Source organism: Rutilus rutilus (genome assembly GCF_951802725.1).
Source record: "Rutilus rutilus genome assembly, chromosome: 20".
Classification (NCBI taxonomy): Eukaryota; Metazoa; Chordata; class Actinopteri; order Cypriniformes; family Leuciscidae; genus Rutilus; species Rutilus rutilus.
Genome location: NC_140225.1, coordinates 7,034,409 through 7,045,173, shown reverse-complemented (window position 1 = coordinate 7,045,173; position 10,765 = coordinate 7,034,409). Strand labels below are relative to the sequence as shown.

The window sequence follows — 10,765 nt, the reverse complement described above, 5'->3', positions numbered from 1 at the left end:
AGAACTGCGTTCATAGTATAGCCTATTAGGGTTCATGTAGGTTGTGTGTGTTTTTCTTTGCTGTATTTTTTAAATATTAATATGTGACAAAGACGGTGTTAAGATGTCACACAAGACGGAGTGGGTCTAAATATGGAAGTCTGCCAACGCAGGATCACGCCCTAAAGTCAGCCACGCCTACCTGTGCGTGCGTGTGACGTCCATGGGTGCGTGTGTTTACAGTAGGCTACTTAGGAAAAAGCTCTTCTTTTCCTTGATTCTTCCAAATCCTTTCAGTTAAAATATATAATCTGTTACTATAAAGGTACAGCTAATACTCCAATGAAATACATTGCTAGTTTTTTTATTATTTTGCTTAGAATGTTTTTTATTCATAAGCAAAAATGATCGCTACTTAACCTACTTTTTCACATTTCTTAATTGAAATTGACGCATTTCTTAAATCTCTTGGGTTAATTAAAAACAAGAAAAGTGACAAATTCTTGAAATATTATGATTTTTTTAAATATTATTAGATTAATTTGAACTAATTTTAGATTAATTTATTGTCATTTCTTGTCACTGATCTGTACAGGTTACTAATAACAATAACAACTTATTTTGCAACCATCTTAAGATAAAAAACAAAACTCTTTTAATGTCTCATGATTTAAGTACAATACAAGGATGGGCACCTGAACTGATCACAGAATATGGAGTCCCTGACTTACTGTACATTATTGTACCATTTAGCAACAGAAGTAAATAAACCCAGTAATTAGAGGCTTAGAACTCAACATGAGTCCAGTTTGTTTGTTTTTGACTATGTGTCATTCACTCCTAGAGTATATGACTGATTAGTCTGTTATAGTATATAGTTATATCAATACAAATACAAATGCACCACATAAAATGCATTTAAATTTCATTAAAATGCAGCTCTTATCACAGTTTAAAAATCTAACTAAAATGACAAAAAACTGTTAAAGTTTCTCAGTAGATTCTGATATCCGTGGAATAACATGGTCCCCTATGGATAAGATGGAGATCGCAGTGGAGTTCCTTGCTGATTGGTGAGCCAAGTAAACACCAAAAGTCACCTTAGAACAAGAGCAGAGGAGAAAAGAGAAGTAATGTGATTTTCATATATTAGACATGTGATTTCTTGTAAAAGCAATAAAAGGCAGAAAATAAGAATAAGAAGTTTTGTTTTTACAGACTTTTCCACTTCTGCATTCAGAAAGCGACCTAAGGGGTTCCTGGGTCCTAGTGGCTGATTTTTGATCAACTCCAATCATCTGACAACGGCCACATCTCCCCATCACCTTAAACAAAGCATAAAGAAGAGACCTGAACATCTGTTTGATTTCTTGCCAATTATGTGTCCATTACATATTTTTACCAACCTGAAACTGGGTGCCTCCTACTGTCAAGCTAGACCAGTCGTCCTCTGCAAACGGCTCCTGTCCTGAGATGACCAGATTCGCCCTGAAACGCTGAATGAGCTGCTCCATGTCGCTCCATGTTCCTTCATTCTCACTATCGTGCCTTTAACATGCCAAAGACAACAAGAACATCCTGAAATAATTAAGAAATTTACTTCATATATGCAGAGCACTACTGGCTGACAGACTGGCAATTTAAAAGTCAGCTATTGGCCATTTAATAGACAATAACATTTGGGTAGCCTCAAATTGTCTGGTCATTTGTAGCTGTTGTAAGTGAATTGGACATTACTATACCTGTTGGCAATGTGCTCTTGTAGAAAAGACACACTGGCTTTGTTAATAAGCAGAAACTGTGCCTCATTCACCAGAGAGAGAGCCGTGGGACAACAGGCTGGATAGGGAGACATCAGGAAAAAGGTGACACAATTGTTGACAGAGAGTACAGAGATATATAATAATATTTTTCATAGACTTAGTTACAATAGCTTGGAAAATCTGAGCAGAGTTTGAGACATTGTTGAGGTCTCTTCTGAAACATAATTTCTAGGTTCTTATCTCAGAGAAAATTGAGACTTGCTTTTCTGATTTTTCTTCAATTTAATCGAACTGATTTGCAAGAAACTAACTTTCTTTCTAATGGGAAGAAATGTAAAAGAAATAACTATAAATTGCTTTCTGACTTCCATGATTTAAAAATGCTGAATTCTAAATGCAAGCGCAAGTAATAGATCTAAAATTGAATGACGTTTACTTCAACGCTGTCTTTTCATAATATACTGAATCTAATGCCGGGAACACGCTACACAATTTTTACTACACAGAAGTCATCAGATCTCTGTTCTTCTCACACTACACGACTGTGCTGTTGTGTGCACATTGCGGGTTCACACATTACATTACTCTAGAACAGGCTTTCTAGCGCAGACAAACTGTCAGTTTAACCTTCATCAATACCACTAACACTTAGTTTACCTATACACATGTACACAGACACATATACACTTAATGCAATAACGGACTATGTGCAATACTGACTCACACCCACCCCATGGGTAAGACGTGTCTAATGGGGCTCATGCAAAAATAGACTCTGGGCACCAATGACCTCTGTGCAATGGCTTTTTGTGTTTTATTTGTTGTATATTTCTAGAGCATTTATTTATTTATATTAAGGGTTAAATGTATTTTAATGTACATTAAAATTTCACACTGCAGGACTCGACATCTGCGCTTCTCTCAGATCGTGTCTTTGATCATACACAAACTGCATGTGAGTGAAAATCAGGCCTAAAATCGTGTGTAGGCGGCATAAATATTAATAAAGATAATATCCCTTTGAGGGATTAAATTTAAACTACAATATTAAGGATTTCAGGATTTTGTAGCATTAAATAAAAAACAAATCCAAATGCAAATGTTGTATTTTACATTTCCCTCGTCCAAATTTCATATCACGCAGGAATTCCGGTCTCTGCCTTATAAGACGACAAGGTTTTCCCAGAAACTCAGTAAGCCAGGCTGAAACTTCCTCCCCACAATCCACTGTCTGAACCCTACACCAAAGACAGATTCATATTAAGCTACAACAAGATTCATAATAAGATGCAGTATTAAGCTACAAGCAATAAAAATATGAAACAGTTTATACATTTTAAGCTCAACAAATGCCTAAATGCATATTGTAATGATATAAAATAATAGGGCTCAATGACATTTTTTGGTGGGCTTGTGTTTTATCTTCATACCTGTCGCCGCAAACTTTGCTTTGGGACGTTCTTAGCTCTGAATTCTCAATTCTGGTCTCCAAGGGTACAGCGACCGCTTCCATGCCTGAGACAAGAGAGAATGCATTATTTTAGCTTATCATTGAACACATTAAAATACATTACTAAAGAATATATTATTAATGATTTGGGTATGTAGTAACATTTAAACTAATAATTTGATACAATGCACATATTGTGTACATACTGTACTTATATTTAAGAAATACCTGCATGTAATCAGAGCTGTAAGTAATTTCTGTAATTACATCTATAATTACACTGTTGACTCTTCCCTTAACCCACCCTTAAACCTATCCATACCACCAAACCTGTCCATAACATTTGCGTATTCCACCTAAATAGCAGAATTTTTGCAATACAACATGAAAACAATTTTTTTTATGCAAGTACATTGTAGTTAAAGACATCTAATTTAAAGTGTGACCATAATTTAAACTTTGACCTTAAAATGACAGACATGACATTACAGAATAAAATGAAATTTACATTTACATAATAAAATAAAAATACAAATATGGTTTTCATTGTTTGTTTTATAGTGTCTTTTGAGACATACAAAGAAATAACATGGTACCATCTGTATTATCATTGTACCACGGCACTTTTATGGTACTTGAAAAGGCACTGTCTACAAAATTAAAAGGTGTCATTTATTCCCATTATCACATGAGATGCTGGCAGTTATTGTTTTTTAAAAAGCTGTAGTGATGTTCTTTGTATTACACTACTGGGGAAATGCAAGTGTCTGACCTGAGACCTGCAGCTGCAGTGTGTTGGAAGCCAGACAGATGATAGGTCGGATGAGACACAGTTTTGGCTCCCGTTTCTGGCTCAGACAAACCCCATTCTCATTCACAACCATCCACAAACGGTCATACAACAAACCCTGTGGTCCCAGAGGCCACTCTGTCACCTGTTAGGTCAATCACAACAACTGAGTACTTGCCATGAAAACTGATTTCATTACATTAACATGCTTTTCATTGTCAACATAGAAAGATTAAAAAAAAAAAAACATCTTTCTGTACCTCAAATGATGCACATGATTTGACAGGGTAGATGAAGAGGTTGGTTAGAGTATGGCTAATGCCATTGTTCTTTCCTTCTTTTGACACAGTGCCTTCAGATGGTGTTGAAGGGGTGATAACTTGCTCAATCTCATGCCCTTGTTGACCATTAGTTATTGATGACAGGTGATCAGATGCTGATGACTCCATCGGTGCGGCTGACTTTAACCTGGTTATTCTCTTTTGGTCCAGGATTAGTGGTTTGTTCACAAAACAATTCACAACAAACCGAAGAAAGTTCTGACAGTCCTCAAAACTGGACATATATCCAAAAGACACACGGATGGATCCTGTGGGACGTCCGTCAACCAGATCAATGTTGTCGCCACAGACATGACCGGCCTTGAAAAGAATCAATCATTAACAATTACCTCAAACATCTTATTATCATCATCCATCCATCCATCTATCTATCTGTATATCTATCCATCTCTCTGTCTATCTATCTATCTATCTATCTATCTATCTATCTATCTATCTATCTATCTATCTATCTATCTATCTATCTATGTCTGTCCTCTTCAATCTATCCATCTATCTATCTATCTATCTATCTATCTATCTATCTATCTATCTATCTATCTATCTATCTATCTATCTATCTATCTCTCAGTCTATCCATATATCTATGACTGTCTTCTCCTCTTCAATCTATCTATCTATCTATCTATCTATCTATCTATCTATCTATCTATCTATCTATCTATCTATCTATCTATCTGTCTATCTATCTATCTATCTATCTATCTATCTATCTATCTATCTATCTGTCTGTCTATCTGTCTATCTATCTATCTATCTATCTATCTATCTATCTATGTCTATCCATCTATCTGTCTGTCTGTCCTTTTCAATCCGTCTATCTATCTATCTATCTATCTATCTATCTATCTATCTATCTATCTATCTATCAGTCTATCTATCTATCAGTCTATCCATCTATCTGTCTGTCTGTCCTCTTCAATCCATCTATCTATCTATCTATCTGTCTGTCTATCTGTCTATCTATCTATCTATCTATCTATCTATCTATCTATCTATGTCTATCCATCTATCTGTCTGTCTGTCCTCTTCAATCCGTCTATCTATCTATCTATCTATCTATCTATCTATCTATCTATCTATCTATCTATCAGTCTATCTATCTATCAGTCTATCCATCTATCTGTCTGTCTGTCCTCTTCAATCCATCTATCTATCTATCTATCTATCTATCTATCTATCTATCTATCTATCTATCTATCTATGTCCATCCATCCATCCATCTATCCTTCTGTCCATCCATCCATCCATCCATCGGTCTATCTATCTGTTGGGTTCCATCTATCTATCTATCTATCTATCTATCTATCTATCTATCTATCTATCTATCTATCTATCTATCTATCTGTCCATCTCTCTGTTAGGTTCTATCTATCTATCTATCTATCTATCTATCTATCTATCTATCTATCTATCTATCTATCTATCTATCTATCTATCTATCTTCATCCGTCCATCCATCCATCCATCCATCTGTCTGTCTGTCTGTCTGTAAGATCTAATTGCCAAGCAAACATCAAAGTTTGTATTGGCAGATGTCCACTTACTTGCAAATTACTCTTCACATTTTGGTTGCTGATAGCCAGATAATGTTGGCAGGCTCCTGTGTTGCAGAAACAGCCTGTACGAATATGAATGTTGAAGAGACTGGCCATTTTGTCCACCTGGCAAAAAAACAAAAACCAAGCAAACATACAAAAAGCAATAAGCAAAGACAAAGTCAATCTTTTCTAATTCTTATGGTTTAGATTTTTTTCATTATCTGCACAATTTGTAGTCAGATTTAATTAGAAACCGTTTACAGTATTTGTTTATACAGTAAAAAATACATTTTTTACAGGTTAATCTCGTAACACAACCCAAAAAACATTAGGCAATTCCTGACTGACCTGAGAATACCCTACTGTTTGTCCGTGACAGTCCAGTAGACTAAAGTTGAGAACTGCACCCTGTTCAGCAATGTTCCGAAAGTCGCTATCACAGTGGATCTGTGCCACAGGTTTTCCATTGCTATGACACAGGCACGAGAGGATAATATAGGTGTAGCGAGCCAAACCAAATGTGTGAAGCTGAATGTTCATCATACTCCCTGAAAACCAAAAACATCCACTTTTAATGTAGGTCATCAGAATGAGAATCCTAAACACGTAAACCATAAACTTATGAACCTGTAAGTTTCCGAAGCGTTTCAAAACCATGATGGAGAGAAATAATGTCAAGGAAGGAGATTGTGCCATCCTCAAACCTAATAAAGGCATTAAAAAAATTATTACACATTATATTGTCAGCTACAGTATCATCAACTATGCTGCTTGCCAACAATTAGAGCTCAAATATCTCACCTGCTGACTGCATTTGGCTTTGGTACAAAATAGTTCTCTTCTACAAGATACGCTGCTGCTGTCCCTCCTCCAAAGTAACTTTTTCTCAAGACCTTAGCAGCCTCATTCCTCACCAGCAAGGCTCCGAGTCCAGTCGGGAAGCCAAACATTTTGTAGAATGATATTGGCACAAAATCAGCGGGATACTGGCTTAGATCCAGTGGAGAGCAGCCTACAAAACAGGCAGCGTCGAGGAGAACAAACCATCGACCACGGTGCTCACATGCTGGATAGAGCTGTTGAGACTGAATTCCTTTCACGTAGCTGAGGGGATATTTTCTGCCTGAGAAGTTACTCTGGGCAGGATAACAGAAAAGATGAGGTGTAGAACACTCCTCCTCTCCATTTGTCTGAGTCTGGGGTTTTTTCGCTCTTGCTTCCACTTGGTGAGGTAGAACAGGAATTGTGCCAACTCCCTGGAGTGCGGTCACACCGCGGATGCCCACCACAGAGGTGTGGTTGTCAGTGAGGAAGCAGAACTCGCTTCCAGGCTCTTCTTTTGACACGGCCTTCCAGGGGAAAGTGTCCGCCACTAATTTCAGTGCCGCAGTACATCCTGAAGTGAAAATCACCGAGTACTCTTCAGGACATGTATTGAAATGTTCCAGTATCCTGCAGGCATTCAAAACAAAAGAGCTATCACATATACACATACTATATATGAAGAGTTCAGATGCAAAAACCTCTAAATGCCATCTGAAATTTTCTTCTAGAATGATCATTTTTATCAAGCTCGTATATTTAAGTTCAATAATTTCATTTAAATGGCAATTAATAGGTAATTTTCATTGCCATTTAAGTGAAATTACTGAACTTAAATATACGAGCTTCATAAAAATGATCATTCTAGAAGAAAATTTCAGATGGCATTTAGAGGTTTTTGCATCTGAACTCTTCATATATATATACATATACACATATATAAAATGTTATCAAGATCTTAATAAAAGTATTAGCTGCTATAATACTTCTAAATATTACTAACGCTCAATCTGTCTCAATTCAGGCCAATTTCCCCTGTATGCGTTTCCAATCCTATTTTTGTATTAGGTTTCCTCTGTAATCTTTGCTCTTTTTGTTCACCCTGTTTATATTTTGTTAACTTCTTGCAGTGTTATTTTAGTATTATTTATATGCTATTATGCTATTTATTAATATTTTGAATTATATTTATTTATTTTATATTTTTTACATTTTTATTTTAAAGTTTTTGCTTTTGTCAGTTGTATTAGTTTTTGATTTTTGTCTTTAAATATTTATATTTATCTTTAATTATCATTTTTATTTTATTCTAATTCTATAGTATTTTTTGTATATGCACATTATTTCATATATTATATATATTATATATATATACACATACATATATACATACATACACACTGTCACACACACACACACACACACACACACACTTTTCTCTTTCTCTCTTTTTGAGTTAAGCTCTAATGTTTTTTTTTGAAGGAAAAAATAAAACAAACATTATCGTATTATATTAATACATTTAAATGGTAATATAGTCTTTTTTGTTATGACTGATGAAAAATTCAGAGTGTGCAAAAGGTCTTACCTGTATCTGATACTTTCCACAGTGTCGTGTGTTAGCCTACTGCTGGGATTATGACTGTGAGGATTGCCTGAGAAAGAAAAGAATGTTACGATCAACAGCAAATTATTATTTTGATGTTATGTAATACGGAGTTGTAAATTCAACAATGCATTGTGCATATTATTGTTCATCAGTGTAAAGGAACTCACCATAAACATTCCTAGATATGTCCTCATAAAATTCTTTAATCTGAGATTCAGGAAATAGCGTGGTCCCTGCATGATCAAGGTATGTAACACCTTAAAAAGAGAAGAACATTTCAGCGTGCACTACTCAGCCCTTTAGGTGCAATACACAATCAGACCAACGGAGGGCGCTGCATTCTAACAGTCTAAAGACAACAACTAAAGAGAAAGTAAACAGTGCAGCACAGGCCCACACTCTCAACCGCTGAACAAACTTAGTAGTAGCTATAATCCAAAAATCGGTTATTTACTACTCAAACCTTATTGACATTGGTACATTTTTAAACAGTGAGAGTAAGTAACAGCACCAAATGCCGTTATTGACATGTTACAGAACGGGGAAGGAGGTTTGAAGTACTTTTTATTATTACTATTTACCTTTAATCCGTTTAAATTCACGATCTAACAGCTCTTGTTGATCAACGCCGTAACCATAATAGTGCCAGAAACTATTAAAACTCTCAAAGGTACACAAATCCTGGAAGTCCTGCATAGGCTGAGTCTCCATTTCCGTAAAGTCAGGAAAACACAAGAGCTCCCTCTTTCGCACATTTATGTATCACCACACCATGTCCAATTGATAGAGGCGAGACCAAAGTCCAGCTGCATGTGACAGTTTCCTCAGAAGCTCATGACGTTTCTGAAGCATGTCTGATGGACTCACGTGCAGAGGGAAGTTAACTAATCAGAATCCCTATCACCAAGTAGACCTACAATTAACTGTACAACATATTATTTGACATACACTACAGTTCAAAACTAATCAAAAAAGATTTTTTTGTCAAAGAAATTAATACTTATATCAAATACTGCATTAGTACTTCATCAAGGAATACTGAAACAAAATGTATCCGTTTGCACACACAAAAAAAAAAAATTAAGCAGCCCGACTGTTTTCACCGTTGATAATAAGAAATGTTTCTTGAGCAGCAAATCAGCATATTCAAATGATTTCTTAAGTCTCATCATGTGACACTGAAGACTGGAGAAATGATTCTGAAAATTCAGCTTTACAATCACAGGAATACATTTCACAAAATTACTTGGTTTGTACTTCTTTCAAAAACATAAAAAAAATAAAATAATAATCTTACCAACCAAATTTGGAAAAAACTACATTTCCCTTTTACGAACTATGGTCTCTACATGTTTTTATTATTACCATGGTAAATCTTGTGATCTGTTGTAACATAAATGTTATTTTTCTGTTTTTAGGCTTTGATTAAATTCAGGTCACAATAGTTTTGATAATGTATAGGCTACTCAGAATGAGACCTGTGAGACCAGTAAAATTACGGCAGCTAATAAAAGATCCAGAGAAGACATAGTAATACATGTTACAGGGGGTTTTAAGTATAAAAATAGATAAACAGTCACACTCAATTCACTTTATGTTGTAATATAACAACAGTTCTATTAGCAATTTTGGGATTTATGGATAGAGTGCAATTGTGCAAAGGTATTGTAATTTTAGTACAACGTCAACTTATTTCAGTTAATGCAACATTTCTAATTTTGTTTAGTTTAAGTTTTATTTGATTTGATTTCAGCTTTATTTAAATGAACAAAAATGTTTGTTAATAGTTTTAGTTTTGGTTTTACTTTTAGTTAAAGGAGACATGACATGACATGCCTTGATCTTTTGACATATAAGAGGTCTTTGTACCTGCAAGTTTCATAGCTTAAAACGTCCTCCTCCTTATAAACAAAGCATTTATTTAATCAAGCACCAAAAATGGCTCGTTTCGATATTGCAGGATCTGTGATGTCACACAGGCAAATACATTTGCATATAACTGCCTCCAGAGCAAGACACACACACACATCATGCATTGGCCCTGCTAATAGCATTCAGTTGCTTATTGGCTGATATTTGCCTACACTGGATTTAAAGCAAATAGAACCCATTATAATCACTGCAGCTGTCTACACTGGATACAGTATACAGATGCGCCATCAGCTTCTGACACACTCCACGCACTTGCGTCTGTCGATAACAGGACAAATAGAAGAGCGAACGTTGATTATAATGATTGATATAAACACGTTGATAACGTGATTATAATGGGTTCTATTTGCTTTAAATCCAGTGTAGGCAAATATCAGCCAATAAGCAACTGAATGCTGTATTCAGAAAGTTCCCAGAGTTGGAAACCACAGTGGATGGCTTAAATTTAAGGGTGTCCTGGTTCGCGTCAGAGGATTATATGTTTGTTCGGAGCATTTTGTTTTGTAAACGAGGAGAGTTCGCTAAGAAACTTTAGTTG

At 35.4% G+C, this 10,765-nt stretch overlaps 1 protein-coding gene across 1 annotated transcript; it reads right to left on the bottom strand.

The window, feature by feature from the left end:
• Window positions 1-611: 611 nt before the first annotated feature.
• On the bottom strand, window positions 612-9,109 carry mocos (molybdenum cofactor sulfurase). Its single transcript, XM_084391701.1, has 15 exons — window positions 8,877-9,109; window positions 8,463-8,552; window positions 8,275-8,341; window positions 6,666-7,316; window positions 6,492-6,568; window positions 6,213-6,412; window positions 5,871-5,987; window positions 4,243-4,623; window positions 3,965-4,127; window positions 3,173-3,257; window positions 2,856-2,980; window positions 1,722-1,818; window positions 1,386-1,527; window positions 1,200-1,304; window positions 612-1,079 (listed from the first exon to the last, which is right to left on the bottom strand). Exons 1-15 carry the CDS (start codon window positions 9,004-9,006, stop codon window positions 963-965), a joined length of 2,547 nt encoding a protein of 848 aa, XP_084247827.1. The 5' UTR covers window positions 9,007-9,109; the 3' UTR covers window positions 612-962.
• Window positions 9,110-10,765: the final 1,656 nt, after the last annotated feature.